Source organism: Oncorhynchus mykiss, chromosome 29, assembly GCF_057628025.1.
Source record: "Oncorhynchus mykiss isolate SJ-2025 chromosome 29, ASM5762802v1, whole genome shotgun sequence".
Classification (NCBI taxonomy): domain Eukaryota; kingdom Metazoa; phylum Chordata; class Actinopteri; order Salmoniformes; family Salmonidae; genus Oncorhynchus; species Oncorhynchus mykiss.
In genome coordinates, this window is record NC_143050.1 from 33,994,258 (window position 1) to 34,012,106 (window position 17,849).

General features: G+C 41.3%; 1 protein-coding gene across 6 annotated transcripts in view; it reads left to right on the forward strand.

Annotated features, from left to right (window-relative positions):
• The first annotated feature begins 4,014 nt into the window (after positions 1 to 4,014).
• pisd (phosphatidylserine decarboxylase) overlaps positions 4,015 to 17,849 on the forward strand; it is a 45,236-nt gene continuing 31,401 nt past the window's right edge. For 2 of the 6 annotated variants that reach the window (XM_090227074.1, XM_021590718.3), the window contains exons 1-3: positions 5,416 to 5,519; positions 6,291 to 6,361; positions 8,823 to 8,998. In XM_090227074.1, the coding sequence (XP_090083200.1) occupies positions 8,988 to 8,998 (11 nt within the window). In that variant the 5' untranslated portion in view covers positions 5,416 to 5,519; positions 6,291 to 6,361; positions 8,823 to 8,987. Of the gene's footprint in view, positions 4,527 to 5,415; positions 5,520 to 6,290; positions 6,362 to 8,822; positions 8,999 to 16,897; positions 17,088 to 17,849 lie in introns of those variants that run through there. The other 4 variants (XM_021590716.3, XM_021590720.3, XM_021590721.3 and 1 more) reach the window with 4 other exon arrangements.

Genomic DNA, 17,849 nt, shown 5'->3' on the forward strand with positions numbered 1-17,849 from the left:
GTTATCTGACAAAGGTATTGATGTGAGTTTCTGTGCATCTGCCTCCCCACACCTTGTTTTCACCATATATATTTTGGACAGTAATATCTAAGTCTCTGCAATAGTGTGTTATTTCACAGCGTAGCGTGCCTGGCCATTCACTGTGGGAATTATTCAAGTGCAACGGTTAAGTGCGGCCTTTTCCCATTATCTAAGGATGCTCTCTAGTTGAATTTGAGCTTTTAGATTTGAATCATTTTCATTTAGATTTTTAAGGTTAACCACATTGCAATGATTTTGAGATACGAAGACGGTATATCTTTTTTTGTAGGTATGTTTTTTTCTTCAGGATTTTGGATATTCTCCCGTGACCCAATTTTCATATCAGGAAAACCCACATGGGGTCGCAGCCCTAGTTTGGGAACCGCTGCTGTAGGCTGTCTCATAGTTGTTGGTAATCAGGCCTACAACTGTTGTGTTATCTGCAAATTGGTGATTGAGTTTGAGAAATGGGTGGCCAATCAGTCGTGGGTGAACAGGGAGTACAATACAGGGCGGGACTGAACACACACCCTTGTGGGACCCCCATGTTGATGATCAGCATAGCGGAGGTGTTGTTGCCTACCTTCACCACCTGGGGTCGCCCCGTCAGGAAGTCCAGCACCCAGTTGCACAGGGTGGGGTTCAGACCCACATTTTAGTGGGTCTAGGCTATTGGTTAAGGTGGAAGTGATATGATCCCTAACTAGCCTCTCAAAGCACTTCATGATGATAGAAGTGAGCGCTACGGGCGATAGCTTGTCCATAGACTGCTTACAGGGTAAGGAAACACATATAATGTTGTAATTTGGGTGAATTATCCCTTTAACTTGTCAGGAAACATGGTTCAAACCGACTGTGGAGTTTATCATACAGGGATATGTAGTGGTTCGTAGGGACAGTGATGTAGGCTAGAGGGGGATGTACCACGTTCATAAGGCAAGGACTTCCTTACAAGATGCTAAGCAAAGGTATTGAACAGGAATATGTGGTGGTGCAGGTGTGGTTGAGAGGAGTGTTGATAGGGGTAGTGAACTACTATAATATGTGAGATACTGGACCTGGAAGTGCTGGAAATGGTGGAGGGCCAGGATGGAAGTAAGGTAATGTGGTGTGGAGATGGATGGAAAAGGCCAAGTGATGGAACATCTGATAAGAATGAAAGATCTGGTGTGCCTGAATGATGTATTAATGTAGCCACAGGAAGAGTCTGCCTTGGACCTCACTCTGGTATCTAGTGCAATGGCAGGAACCTGTGAGTGGGAGGTATGGGAGGAGTCGACAGTGGGGAGTGACCATTATTCCATAGTATGCACAGTAGGCCAGAGGGAGGAGGAGGTGTCAATGGATAGAGTAGGCAGGTGGGTGTTTGGAAGGGACAATGGCATCAGTTTAAGGTGCTGAGTGAGCAGGTGATGGCTCGGGTGGATATGAGAGGGGATGTGGATAGTCTGAATAACTGGGTGAGAACAGCGTTAGTGGGGGCATCTACTGAGGATATACCTAACAATTCAGGGAGAAGGAAAGCAGTCCAATGATGGACGGAGGAGTGTGGGGCAATGGTGAGGAGTAGGAACAGGGCATTTAAAGTACTGAAAGGGAGGCATAACTTCCAACATCTGATTCAGTATATGCAGGCCCAGGCCCTGGTGCGGAGAACTATCCGTCAGGCAAAGAGGTCATGTTGGTGGCATCAGTTCTGTGACACCATTGGAAGGGCAACACCTGTGGAAGAAGTGTGGGGGATAATTAAGAGGATGAGTGGGTCAGAAGGGAGTGGGATTATCCAGTGTTGACGAGGGGAAGGATGTGGCAGTGACAGATGAGAGAAGGCAGAGATGATGGCCAAAGCATTTGTCCAAGTGCATAACTTGGCAAATGGGGCAGATGGGGAGAGAGAGAACAAGAGAGGAGCATCCTGGAGTGCTGGATAGGAGGGAGGATGTAAATGATACGTTGAATGCACCATTTACCATGGCAGAGGTGAAAAGGGCAATAGGTAGGCTGGGTTAACTTCACCTGGGAAAGATGAGGTGTGCAATGTTATGTTGGCCAGTTTTAGTGATGAGGTACTGGATGGAAGGAGACAGTTGTGGTACCAATCCGGAAGCCAGGGAAGGACCCAACGGGGCCAACAAGCTATCGGCCAATAGCTTTAACATCGCATGAATGTAAGATTATGGAACGTATGATTACGGAGAGGCTAACTTACTTCTTGAAGAGCAGGGGCCTAGTATCGCCACATCAGAGTGCGTTCAGGAATGGTAGGGGAACTATGGACCCAGTGCTCTGCTTAGAAGCAGAGGTCAGGAAGGCTCAGGTGAACCAGGAAACTGTTACAGCTGTCTTTTTTTGATGTGGAGAAGGTCTATGATATGATGTGGAATGAGGGGTTGTTATTCATGCTGATATAATGAGGGTAGGAGGAAGATCAATCATGATCAATGATGTTTACTCTCAGGTACGGCCGGATATTGGGAGGTCGTTATTTACAGAAGATGGGGCCTTATGGAAGAGGGGAAGAAATGTGCCATACATAGTCAGGAAGCTACAGGAAGCAATTGATGAGGTAGAGCGATGGGCATTAATGTGGGGATTCAGGTTCTCTGTAGAGAAAACTCAGACAATGTTCTTTACCAGGAAGAAGGTGGGAGATGAGGTTATATTGGAGAAACTTGGAGAGGGTCCGGGGTCCTTCAGGTTCCTTGGGGTGTACTTTGACACTAGGCTGACCTGAGCAGAACACATTGAGAGAGGGCTGGGAAAGTGTAAGAAGGTGCTAAATGTGATGCACTGTCTGACGGGGAAGGAGTGGGGAGCTGGGTGTTCCTCATTGAGGACCATGTATGTTGCATTGATCTGATCTGTAATAGACTATAGCAGTATAGAGTATGGTTCGGCAGCCCAGACCTCATCTGTAATAGACTATGGCAGTATAGCGTATGGTTCAGCAGCCCGGACATCATTGGAAAGGCTAAAAGGACTCAGAATATGTAGTGGGGCGTTTTGGACATCCCCAGTGGCTGCACGATAGTTGGAGATGGGGGATATGCCATTACAGATTAGGAGACAGTAGCTGGAAATTAATTATTGGGTCAACCTACAGGGACATGGGTGTGTCATCCGGCAAAAGGTATTCTACAGGCATGCTGGCTACATGAGCGAAGACAGAACACAAGCTTTTGGTGGGTGGGTAATACCCAGGCGAAGGAGATGGGACTGTATGAAAGGGAGTTTAGTCCAACAGTAGCTATTCCTGTAAATCCACCATGGCTACTCTCACCTCCAGTAGTTGATCTAGAAGTGTTGGAGAGACTACAAAAAGATAGGGATGGTGTAGATCCATCTGACTTGTTTAAGAGATGTCTGGATAATGTGTATCAGGATTTTGTGGCCATTTACACAGATGGTTCAAAAGATCCAAGGACAGGACGTACTGGGTCAGCATTTGTAGTGCAAGAATGTGGAGTGGCAGTCAGGAAACGTATTACAGATCATCTGGCTGTATATACGGTGGAGCTACTGTTGGCCTTGCAGTGGGTGGAGGAAGTCAAGCCAGACAGAGTAGTTATTTGCTCTGATTCATGTGCAATGTTGAGTCTCCAGTCCTTTAGCTCACATAACAGCCACAACCTGCTTTGAGGTGCAACAAATCCATGGCAGGATTAGACAGATGGGTATACAGAGAAGATTTACTTGGGTCCTACCCCATGTGGAGATGATAAGCAAGGCAGAGGCAAAAAGCCTGATATGGACAGTGATGGTGCAGAGATGGCAGGAGCAGTGGAATAGAGATACTAAGGGCAGGCATTTATTTCAAGTACAGAGGAATGTCAGGGAGGGGAGGACAGCAGGAAGGGACAGAAGAGAAGAGGATATTTTTACAAGATTAGGGGTGGGACACGGCCGGTTGAATAAGACTTTAATTGTGATGGGAAAGCATCCAACAGGAAAGTCTGACTACTGCCAGGAAACAGAGACCATGGAGCATGTATTACTACAGTGTGGAGGGCATTATCAGAGGGAAAGAGAGAGGCTGATATTTAGTATGTGAGTATACTGAGTAGAACGCCATTAGGTATAGTCTCAAATATGTTATCTTTGTTTAAGAGCAATGGGGCTGGTAGGTAGGATTTAGTTTCTCCCTGTCTCTGGCCCACACTCCAGTACAGTATGTCTCGGTAAAGCACCATACGTGGATGCCAACCGCCGATAAACCCCGAAGAAGAAGAAGAAGCAGCAGCGTACCTCAAAACCGAGTTGTGATTGGTTGTTAACGCTAGCCTTCTAGGCGTCGCGTTGGATATGGAGGCCTCGTGGTTTATAAGGAGCATACCAGTAGTTGAAGCACGCTGGAAGTTTGAAGTGGATTTGAAGAAATTAAAAAGCCCGTCGGTATTATTGATGTTTGACGAAGAGTATCCACATTCACATGTGAAGATGGGATGTGTTAGATATGCGGCGAGAGCTTTTGTGTCCAATCCGTTGTTTTGCCGGAATTGTAAAAGGTATGGACATGTATCAAGTGTGTGCCGGAGGAATGTTGAAGAATCTGAGGGTGTTCGATGGTGTAATTGTGACGGAAAACACATTCCCAATTCCCCGGAGTGCCCGTTTAGGGTTAACGCGTGTAAAGTGGCCAGGGCTACACAGCAGGGCTCCTACACTGATGTACGTGAAATAGTTGAAGGAGCGAAGGGAGCTGGAAATATGGCGGTGGATGCGCCGTAGACCGTAGATTCAGTGTTCAACAGTTAGGACCCAAGTAAATCTTCTCTGTATACCATCTGTCTAGACCGTAGATTCAGTGTTGTTCAACAGTTGAGGGGAGCTGACATGCTGATGGTGAAGGTGTTTTTTTTAATGGTGTTTATTGCACATATGATAAATTGTACTGAACAAAAAGTCAAAGAAACTGGACATTGCAACGATACAGTATCTGCGGCTGAAAAGTTGGAGATTCCAGGACTTCACTTTTTTTTCTCCCGTTTTTTTATTAACAAATCAATACAGGAAGTACATGTGGGAACACAAGTGTGTGTGTATATATATATATATATATATATATATATATATATATATATATATGACACTTGGGCTAGGAGGTACAATAATCACATTACACAAGGACCAGGACTTCACTGTTGAAACATTGCAAAGCATGTCCGAAGATGCTCTTCCTGTAGGGACGGGCGTCCACAGTTGAATCTGAATAAAGGAGTACATTGAGTTTATTTTGTTTAGTTTTATATTCATTATTTGGGCTGATATACAACAAAAACAGTAGGTGGCAGCATGCACATATAGCGTTCGTTCGGGGAGTAATATTTAAAAAAAATAACATTTAAAGACTCCGTACAGTAGGTGGCGGCAATTCACCATAATGTCTGCCTTAACACTTTAAAGAAGAACTCTAGCGTTCTACACACTCACAAGATGGCAGCGTCCTTAGGAAAGGTGTGCTCTTATCAGCTGCCACTGAATGCAGGGAGATTTGGCAGGTAATATGTAAATTGCTATTTCAATGTGTGCTAGCTGCACACTATTGGAAGAGTCGCAAATACACCGTAGCTGTCTTGGTGGGAGAAAATGAATTCTGGTTTGCTAATTTCATAAATTCTTGCAGTTAACATTAGCTAGCCAGCTAGTGTAAGCTAACTAGCAAGCGTTTACCGTATGATGCCAATATCTTGTTACTCGTGTCAACGAATCTACTTTTCAGCAATATAGATATTATAGACTTTTATATAAACTCGGTGGTTCGAGTCCTGAATGCTGATTGGCTAAAATGTGTCGTATACCACTGGTATGACAAACATTAAAACAAATGTTATAATTACGTTGGTAACCCGTTTTATAACACCAATGGGGCACCTCAGAGGTTTGTAGGAAATAGCCAGTATACCACAGCTAAGGGCTGTATCCGGGCACACCCCCTCGTGCCTTATTGCTTAAGTATACCACACCGAACTACTTTATGATTCTGCATTGTCTGTCAAATTGTCAGTGACAGTTTCTGGAACATGCCTTAGTATTAATAGCCTTACAGACATGTCCAACCCGAACAAGAGGGTTGCTGTTTTTGTGAGTTCCTTTTTGACTTCATCTGACTCAAAACAGCCACTCCTCAGTTATTGGTATAGTTTGCAATGGTTTGTGTATTGTATCATAATGCCAATAAGTTTGATGCAGACAAGTAGGAAAAACTACATTTGAGTCCATCTCATTGGGTACATTTACAATATGTGCTGCTTCTCTGTCTGTCTGTGCAGTGATTGGCTCCTCCTCAGAGCACAAAGAGCCCGGCAGTTTCAGCAGTGGCCATGGTGTTCATTATCCAGTGGTGAGTTTCACAATGACATCCTCAGTCCCAGACCAGACCCAGGTTTTTACAACCCATATATTGATGACTGAGGAGGCTGACACACTCTTAGGCTACCTTCGCATTAGTCTCTGTGCTAATAAGATGAGCACACTCGGTGAACACACTAGCTTTACTACCCTCTACCCTGCTGTATCGCTTACAAACGTTCTTTTAACCTGTTTGGGAATCAGTGTACTGCTGGCGGTACAATTTCCTGTCAAATTGGAGGGTGCGTAATTCAAAAATTCTAATAGTTATTATAGTGGTTAAACATTTAGGTACATATAAATGTCTTATATTGGCTGAAAGCTTAAAATCTTGTTAACTTCTTATGGCTGGGGGGCAGTATTGAGTAGCTTGGATGAATAAGGTGCTCAGAGTAAACTGCCTGCTACTCAGGCCCAGAAGCTAAGATATGCATATTATAGTAGATTTGGATAGAAAACACTCTGAAGTTTCTAAAACCGTTTGAAATATATCTGTGAGTCTGTGAGTATAACAGAACTCATATGGCAAAAACCTGAGAAATAAATCCAACCAGAAAGTGGGAAATCGGAGGTTTGTAGTTTAAGTCTTTGCCTATCCAATATACAGTGTAACATTTGGTCCGATTGCACTTCCTAAGGCTTCCATTAGATGTCAACAGTCTTTAGAACCTTGTTTCAGGCTTCTACTGTGAAGGGGGAGAGAATAAGTGCTGTTTGAGTCAGGTGTCTGGCAGAATGCCATGAGCTCAGTCTCACACGCACCTGTGAGTTAGCTGCGTTCCTTTTCCTTTCTAAAGACAAAGGAATTGTCCAGTTGGAATATTATTGAAGATTTAGGATAAAAACATCCTAAAGATTGATTCTATACATCGTTTGACATGTTTCTACGAACTGTAATGGAACTGTCATCTGAAATAAGTGCCTGTGCCTCATGAATTTGGATTTGTGAACTAAACGTGTGAACAAAAAGGAGGTATTTGGACATAAATGGTGGTCTTTATCGAACAAAACAAACATTTATTGTGGAACTGGGATTCCTGGGAGTGCATTCCGATGAAGATCATCAAAGGTAAGTTAGCATTATAAATATTATTTCTGAATTCTGTTGACTCCAACATGGCGGGTATCTGTATGGCTTGTTTTGAGTGCTGTACTCAGATTACTGCATGCTGTTCTTTTTCCGTAAAGCTTTTTTGAAATCTGACATAACAGTTGCATTAAGGAAAAGTATGTCTTTAATTCCATGTATAACACTTGTATTTTCATTAACATTTATGATGAGTATTTCTGTAAATTGATGTGGCTCTCTGCAAAATCACCAGATGTTTTGGAAGCAAAACACTACTGAACATAACGTGCCAATGTAAACTGAGATTTGTGGATATAAATAGGAACTTTATCGAACAAAACATACATGCATTGTGTAACATGAAGTCCTATGAGTGTCATCTGATGAAGAACATCAAAGGTTAGTGATTCATTTTTATCTCTTTCTGCATTTTGTGACTCCTCTCTTTGGCTGGAAAAATGGCTGTGTTTTTCTGTGACTAGGTGCAGAAAGTCAAAAGTTATATTACAGTTCATAGAAACATGTCAAACGATGTATAGAATCAATCTTTAGGATGTGTTTATCTTAAATCTTCAATAATATTTCAACTGGACAATTCCTTTGTCTTTAGAAATGAAAAGGAACGGAGCTCGCGCTCATGGCCTAAACTCGAGGCTTTCTGCTAGACCCCTGATTCAAACAGCTCTTATTTGCTCCCCCTTCACAGTAGAAGCCTGAAACAACGTTCTAAAGACTGGTAACATCTCGTGGAAGCCTTAGGAAGTGCAATCAAACCAAATGTACACTGTATATTGGATAGGCAATCACTTGAAATACTATAAACCTCAGATTTCCCACTTCCTGGTTGGATTTTTTTCTCAGGTTTTTGCCTGCCATGTGAGTTCTGTTATATTCAGACATCATTCAAACAGTTTTAGAAACTTCAGAGTGTTTTCGATCCAAATCAACCAATGATAGGCATATCTTAGCTTCTGGGCCTGAGTAGCAGGCAGTTTACTTTGGGCACACTTTTCATCCGGACATGACAATAGCGCCCCCAAGCCATAAGAAGTTCATTGAAATGCATGCCAGGTGACTACCTCATGAAGCTGGTTGAGAGAATGCCAAGAGTGTGCGAAGCTTTCATCAAGGCAAAGGGTGGCTAATTTGAAGAATCTTTAATATACAATATATTGTGTATTCGTTTACCACTTTTGGCTACTACATGATTCTATATGTGTTATTTCAGAGTTTTGATGTCTTCTATTATTCTACAGTGTGCAAAATAGTAAAAATAATGAACCTGTAATGAGTAGGTGCACAAACTTTTGACTGGTACTTTATATACGATACTTGTTATGGGAAATGCTTAAACTGTTCCTAATATAAACCTCTGTATATTCAGGGCGAGGGCAGTTCAATGCAGCCTCTCTAGGCCTTCAGGCTCGCGTCAGGCCCTTTCCCCTCCTCATCGCCACCGGCGGAGGCTACATGGGATACGACCAGTACGGTCGCTACAAGGACCGCCAGTTAGCGAAGATTGGCGTGGAGGTGCCTCCACGCATCGCCAATGACACCCAGGTAGGGTAAATTCAAGTGTCAATCTATTGTACTGTATCTTTGGACCGGCTCATGGTCCCAGGTACTAGGATGGGTATTGTGAAGAAAAATATCACTTGTGCTTATGCTTGTGCTTATGCTTGCTGTTAACACTAATTCAGCGCACTGTTTACTGGTTGGAATTGAGTAGCTCACTTGAATTACAACTCGCCAGCCAGGAAAATCCACACCCGGGATGATTGAGCACCGTGGTTTTTCAGTTTCAGTCCCTCCGTGTAAGACCAACGCTCAACCTCAAGTTGACACCTCTGGATGCTGAGAAGTGTGTACATTGCTAATACTCAAAGGATGTGTGCGTTATGTGTGATTGAGCTCCTACGTGTTTGTCTGTCGGATGCTGTCCATTTGTGTTCTTCCTGCTTGCTGGCATTGTCTGTGTTCTGTTTCTCTGTTTTGCGTTGTCTGTGTTTTGTGGATCCACAGGGAATATGTTTGTGTTGCCATAACGCTGTTCCTTTCCCAATAGTTGGAAAGTACCTACCCTCATGTTCAAGATGAGCAGCTGTTGTGAAATGAATTGCTTTCACATGAAGACATTTTCAGTTCTGTTGCACCTATGCTCTAGCCTATGTAGGCAAAATGTTGTTTGCTGAGATCACAACATTGCTTTGAATTATGCCAGGTATGTTGGCTTCATCAGTTTAAGTTCTCTGTGTTCTGTTTTTCTGGGTGCAGAACTAGGCCTATTTGTTCCTCACTTTGGGCCTCTAATGCCCTACACGTTTTTGACTTAATCAAGTTGGTTTGGAACAGCTGGATTAGCGAACCTGATCCAGAAGTGATACTGAGGCTCATTCTGTGAGATTTTACTGTTAGATTAGTGACAAGTGTCACCGTTTTCTTAGTGTCCATAGTGTTGGTGTCATATAGGAGTAATCAAAACGGGCCCTTTGTCTGTGTGCCATAGGAATAATCACAACAGGCTTCACAAAGCTTATTGTTTGTTTGCTTAGGCTATTTAACATGGGAGAGCGCCAAGTGGCACCATAGGTGATGTCATTGCAGATAACTTCCGTAACATCGGATGGGCTAATCATAGGTTATAAGCCTGTTTTTCATGCCGTTTCAGGGACTTTTTCCCTCTCTTTCTGTAGTGTTATCATCTTACCATGAGTGAGTTAGATACTGTACAAGTCAGACTTGAAAATCACCTATCTATTTCTATAATGGTCCATTTTAAAGCCTTCAGGGCATTTACCAACATGAATGTCAAGAGGATCACAGCGCTGTAGAGACAAGATGCAGCAATAATGTAGCCTATACATGAAACAATATAGATCTCACTTCTTGCACAAATTATCATGGTTAAAGCCCAGGTTGCAGTATTGTATTTGCAAGTGTGTGTGTGTGTGTGTGTAGGCATAAAGCAATGTGTACAGTTGAGGTCAAGTGATAGCCTGAAAGGTAGTTTTGGAAATTGCCAGGAACCTCACGATATTATCACAATACTTGGGTGCCGATACGTATTGCGATTTGTCACGATTCCACACAATGTATTCAGACCCCTTGACTTTTTCCACGTTGTTACGTTACAGCCTTTTCTAACATGTATTACTTTTTTTCTCTCTCATCAATCTACACACATTACCCCATAATGACAAAGCATAAACAACAGGTTTTTAGACTTAAAAAAAATATATGTAAAAAAAATATATGTATAGAAAAATGTATCACATTTCCGTAAGTATTCAGACCCTTTACTCTGTACTTTGTTGAAGCACCTTTGGCAGCGATTACAGCCTCAAGTCTTCTTGGGTTTGACGCTACAAGCTTGACACGCCTGTATTTGGGGAGTTTTTCCCCCCTTTTTTTCTCCTCTGCAGATCCTCTCAAGCTCTGTCAGATTTGGTATTTTATTAGGATCCCCATTAGCTGTTGCAAAAGCTGCAGCTACTCTTCCTGGGGTCCACACACAAATATCATACCCCCAAGACGTGCTAAATACACCAAATAAAATGCTATTTCTTTAGTATGAGGACATTTTCTATTCTCTTTCCCACTCTGTAGATTCAGTGCCTTTGTTCACACTATTTATGGACTTAAGCCTCTTATACTTTCCTACTACTGTACTGTTAAGTGAGAGACTTGCTTTTGACAAAATTCAACCCAACAAAACATCCCGTTTTTAAAAGTGATATGTAAACTGACAGTTTGGTGGTCTTATTTGCTGTAGCCACAAAAGGGTGATTATTTATTCACCAAAACTGTAATACATTTTTGCTTATTGTGAAATGTACTCTTGAATAGAATAGAGTGTGGGGTGAGGTTCCCAGTGGACATGCAAGCTCATTGACTGGTATGGGGGATTGTTTTGGGGATTTTCCTTGACTGCAAATGAAGTTCTCGCTATATTGTAAATAAACATGGAACAGCAAACATGATGGACTTTCGGTTCCACCCCCTGTGAACTGTTCAGTACAACATGCCACGAGGGAATTCCAGGGGTCTCTATTTGGCAAGCGTACCTTCCTGAAGTTGTTGACTTGTTGTGCTGGCAAGTTTGCTAGCAGGCCTTAGCTGTTGGCAGTTTCATACTGTATTTGTATTTTGAAATGTGTGTTTAAATTACTTTAGTATTTTAATGCCTGAACTACAATCCAATGTATTTTGTAACAAGATATTTCTGAGAACTGTAATTTGTTTTCAAAATAGTTTTCTATATACATTTTTTTTTTTTGTGCGATTCACAATTTTCTGGCCCCATTTCACCCTGCATTCGTATCAGAAGTCTGATGGCACTATGGTGTGATAAGTGTCTGCTAAATGAACACTTGCAAAGCACGCTGGGTATTATTTGAATGAGCTCCACCCCTGAAACAAGGCCTAAAATAAATAATAACCAGTGTGCTTTGGAATTGGTTACGTTTTGGTCATGTTTTGGTCATGTTATCAGACACACTTAACCAGAGCGACTGAGTCAGTGCACTAAGGTAGATAAACAATCACCGACATAGCAAGTTAAATGTTTTTTTGTTACTGTTGATGTTGCAAATGTATTTCGAAATAACTGACTACCTCCAATATATCTGTATTTAATCGTAATACAATACTTTGAAAAAGTGTTTTGGTTTTATATGTTGGTCTTTAGTGTCTTGTGTTTTTAACAAGATACATTTTGATGTATCTTTTGCCCAGCTCTGAAATATTTAATGTGACAAATAAAACATAAAAATACCGTTTTATAGAAGGTCATGTAAAAATTCAAACTGGTCCGTGAATGAATACCGTTGTAGTTGTTACAGTTTATCGCTCAGCCCTAGTCAACACACACAACCCATTGGAACAAATACATAGTTTGGCCCACGCTTCTCAAAGAACCAAATGCACATGCCCTCCTAACAATGGCCTGAGTTTTTCTCCGGGTGAATTTGGGCTGGGACGTGACTGGAATGGTAATGAGCAGACTGGAGAGGGGCCCTCACTTTTCCCTCGGACAAGCCAAAGACGCATGCACAATTCAGAGCCAGCTACAGGGATAGGAGCATTCACTGTTTGTCTCACTCTCTAGTCTCTACCCAAATAGGAACTGCTAAATCTGTCTGCAAAGAGTGCCACTGAGGTATTGTGTATTGGTGCAACATATTTTACATTTGTGTGGATGGATACGTTTAAATATTTCATAACACCTTATTTTGATACTGAGTCTGTAGAGCATCTACAGATGGACTAAGATTTCAACTATATCTACTAACCGTAGCTCTAACTAGTGATGCACCAATACGACATTTTTGGTCGTTACCGATATTTATTTGACATTTTTGTTGCCTTTTTAAGCGTTCTAGTACTGTTAAATAGTTACACACATGGACGCAGTGGTCTAAGGCACTGCATCTCCGTGCAAGAGGTGTCACTAAACTCCCTGGTTTGAATCCAGGCTGTATCACATCCAGCTGTGATTGCGAGTCCATCTATGTGAATCTAGCCACAATAAGGATTAGCCACAATAGTGGACTTTGCGGTTAGCCTTCAAAATAAAAGTACCTCATTGACAGTGATGCAAATTAATACAAATAGTAGAATTATGCCATAATTGAATAGATCATGCTAAACGAGGTTGGAATGTTATAAAATCAATAAGACAATTTGACGACAATCTGCAACCACACTACGGGGCGGCAGGGTAGCCTAGTGGTTAGAGCGTTGGACTAGAGCGTGAATCCCCGAGCTGACAAGGTACAAATCTGTCGTTCTGCCCCTGAACAGGCAAGTTAACCCACTGTTCCTAGGCCGTCATTGAAAATAAGAATTTGTTCTTAACTGACTTGCCTAGTAAAATAAAGGTAAAATAAAAAAAACACTGGATGTATTATACTTTTGAATTGCATTGGGGGCATACTTATTTCACTATACATCCTTACCTATGATTGTGGATCAATGACATGGGGTATCAGTCTATTCGGTGACACCCAGAGAATATTAGCATCGTAGCTCTTATTGCTGGACTCTGAAACAACTGAGTTGAGCCACATGTATTGTCAACCTTTGTGTATTGAACACTTCTAGAGGGAAAACAATACTGCATGGATGTTTTGGAGTCTGATAACTCTGAGGATGACTTTGGGAGAAAATATCTTGGGGATTGAGTAGATTGATAACCCATTGCATTGATCCCCAATCCTTAGGTAAACCTATACACTGCAATATGAATGTCAATACACACAATAGCCTGACTGAGGGGATTTCACAGTCCCGCAATAGCTACAATGCTAATATTTGTGTAAACTCTTCAGTTGTGTTCTGTGCGTGTTACCGAGTAGACTAATACCCCATTTCATTGCTTCACATTCCAACCTTGTTTAACATTATCTAGTCTAAATATGGCATGATTCCACCAATTCTAACCTTCATTGCTTTCAAAGAGGTACTTTTATTTTGAGGGCCAACTGCAAATTCCACTATTGTGCCTAATCCTTATTGTGGCTAGCTTCACAACACAACCCGGTCCGGCCGAGCCTCACTAGCCAGCTGAAGCTAGCTGGCTGCTTATAACGATAGCTTTGGGCAACAGCGTTAAGTAGCTGGCTAGCTATTTATTTTCATGAACTGAAGTTCAATTTCAATAGGCGAACAACAAGTGGCTAACTAGCTAATACTTACAAGGATTCCTAGTTCATAGCTAAGAATAATGAAATTACTGCCGATTCTACTGGTCATTGATTTCAGGCTATTGGTGCTAGCTAGGTACCAAGCTAAAGCTAGTTACCACAGAAGTTGCGGTCGAACAAATAATTAGTTATTTCCAAGGCCGTATTGTAAACCCATCGTTCGTGGCCGGTGTTTGCTTGTTTGCAGACTTTTTTTTTGTACAGCTTTGATCGTGCTACTGATCGAAGTGGTGGTGCTTGGCTTGCACGTGCAAATTCAGAACACACAACATTCTATAATAGAACTGTTATTTGACATGTATCTTTTGACACGTAAAGACCCAAACGGCGTTTCATAGTATGTCGTGATGCTATTACTGTGTAACTCTGGTAGGGCAACGTGTACCGGTGCTCGACCAGTCAGCGAAAGCCAACATCACCCACGACAGAGAGCGGTTTATTGTCAAGGGCATTGAATTCTGTTATCTTGGCGTTGAGTTGTCTTGCTGAAATGTTGTTACTCTTTCAAATGACTGCTCGACTTGTTGGTTGCTCGATGCACACAGCAGACATTGTGGGCTAGGTTAGAAATGCTGTGTTGCATGCTGTGTACCGCAACATTTTTATTTATTTATTTATTTATTTATTTATTTTTTACCTTTATTTAACCAGGCAAGTCAGTTAAGAACAAAATCTTATTTTCAATGACGGCCTAGGAACAGTGGGTTAACTGTCTGTTCAGGGGCAGGAAAAAAAAAAAAAAAGCCGATACCAATTAATCGGCCAATTTATTTGACAAAATTTTTTTTTTTTTTAAATAAAAAATGTATTTGTAATAATGACAATTACAACAATACTGAATTAACACTTATTTTAACTTAATATAATACATCAATAAAATCAATTTAGCCTCAAGTAGATAATGAAACATGTTCAATTTGGTTTAAATAATGCATAAACCAAGTGTTGGAGAAGAACGTAAAAGTGCAATATGTGCTATGTAAGAAAGCTAACGTTTCAGTTCCTTGCTCAGAACATAAGAACATATGAAAGCTGGTGGTTCCTTTTAACATGGGTCTTCAATATTCCCAGGTAAGAAGTTTTAGGTTGTAGTTATTATAGGAATTATAGGACTATTTCCCTCTACCATTTGTATTTCATTAACCTTTGGACTATTGGATGTTCTTATAGGCACTTTAGTATTGCCAGTGTAACAGTATAGCTTCCGTCCCTCTCCTCGCTCCTCCCTGGGCTCGAACCAGGAACACAACGACAACAGCCACCACATCGAAGCAGCGTTACCCATGCAGAGCAAGGGAAACAACCACCCCAAGGCTCAGAGCGAGTGAAGTTTGAAAAGCTATTAGCGCGCGCTAACTAGCCAGTCATTTCACTTCGGTCACACCAGCCTCATCTCGGGAGTTGATAGATTTGAAGTCATAAACAGCGCAATGCTTGATGCACAATGAAGAGCTGCTGGCAAAACGCACGAAAGTGCTGTTTGAATGAATGTTTACGCGCCTGCTTCTGCCTACCACCGCTCAGTCAGATGCTTAGATACTTGTATGCTTGTATGCTCAGTCAGATTATATGCAACACAGGACAGGCTAGATAATATCTAGTAATATCATCAACCATGTGTAGTTAACTAGTGATTATGATTTATTGTTTTTTATAAGATAAGTTTAATGCTAGCTAGCAACTTACCTTGGCTTACTGCATTTGCGTAACAGGCAGTCTCCTTGTGGAGTGCAACGAGAGAGAGGCAGGTCGTTATTGCGTTGGACTAGTTAACTGTAAGGTTGCAAGATTGGATCCCCGAGCTGACAATGTGAAAATCTGTCTTTCTGCCCCTGAACGAGGCAGTTAACCCACCGTTCCTAGGTCGTCATTGAAAATAAGAATGTGTTCTTAACTGACTTGCCTAGTTAAATAAAGATTAAATTAAGGTGTGTAAAAATATTTTTTTTTTAAACGTGCAGATCGGTGTCCAAAAATACTGATTTTCCGATTTGTTATGAAAACTTGAAATCGGCCCTAATTAATCGCCCATTCCGATTAATCGGTCAACCTCTAGTATGCACGTCAGCTTTGACATCGGCGTTAAACTAGACATTGGGTAGATACCGATGTTGTCATTCTAGCTAATATCGTCCGATTCCAGATATTTTCATTGTTTAAATCGTGCATCCCGAGCAACATCGGTAACCTTTACCGTAACCTTAGCAAGCAGTTGCTTATCAACAGATGGTCGTAGTTTGTTAGTACTATCTGTAAATCATCTACCGATGGAAAGTCCAGACTACTCCAAATAAAATGACCAAATATTTAAATAGGCTAATTGTGGCGCTTTCTATCTCTGCTCATGGATGCATGTCGGCCTAGTTGAATACAGTTCATCACCCCAAATCGCTAAAGAATCCTTAGTTGCTACATTTTTTTTACTTATAAACTTAACCATTGATTCTAGAAGAATAAACTTTTATAAATGCTTCATGAGCTTAGTTCAACTGTCATACCCCATCAGAACTCAAAATATAAGCTTGTTTTAGGTCAATGTTTGGAAACAATATATGTTAACAAACATGGTTTAAGCCTATACATTTGATATCATGGATGGTCAGTCCTTGTACCCATAGCAGAACACTTTATTGTATCAATTAAGGATTATAGCTTTTAAGTTAGCTCTGCTGTAAACTTGATGAATGATGAGATATTGTACAGCTACAGTAGATTTGTGTGTCTGGCCCATCGAGCTACTTTTTCTGATGACATCACCCACCAATGACAGTCTCTTGAATGTGATATCTGCCCACCCACCCTCTAGTCTCTTAAAGGGCTTGTCTAGTCAGCATGCAGCACTTTGTTGTGAGAGTAGAACCTTCACTTTTAACTAGCACGCAGTGAGAGACCTAACTTCGCCTTTGTCAATTTTATTCACATTTCAGACAAAACACCAAGAGAAGGTAAGGTTCTGAGTTTGTTCTTTTTTAAATAAGCTCAATACTGTTTGATGAACTTGGTATAATGCATTAGCTGAAATACGTAACTGTTTATGGAAATTGTTCAATGTAATTCTAGTTAAACCGAACAGTGTTTTTAATATGGAACGGTTACAGTAAAGTGGTCAAAAACCTAAGTGGATTTAGGGATAAACAATCTGTACTGAAGTTTTTATCTGCATAGTTCCTGTGTTTACGGTAACTGTTTTAGATGAGTCATCTCACAGGGTACGTTGTCTGTAGCATCAGTGTTTCAGATAAGGAAGTGGGTCCTGTTTCCTGCTTTTTGTGGCTTTTAGGGACCGCCTTCCTGTTTGGCCGAGACAGGTTTGTTGAGAGACTAATAGAGTAGGAACTCGACCCTTAAAGTCCAACATCAGACTGCTAGATAAACGATAGTGAGAAAATAGTTGCACACTGTTGGGAGTATAATACTACTACTATAATAGTGTGCGACTACTAGCGTTAGCGCAATGACATGCTAGCTGCTCCCATAGACTTCCTGTCATTGAGCCAATGACTATCCATTTAAAAGCGTGTCTTGGAAGAATACATACAGTGCCTTGCGAAAGTATTCGGCCCCCTTGAACTTTGCGACCTTTTGCCACATTTCAGGCTTCAAACATAAAGATATAAAACTGTATTTTTTTGTGAAGAATCAACAACAAGTGGGACACAATCATGAAGTGGAACGACATTTATTGGATATTTCAAACTTTTTTAACA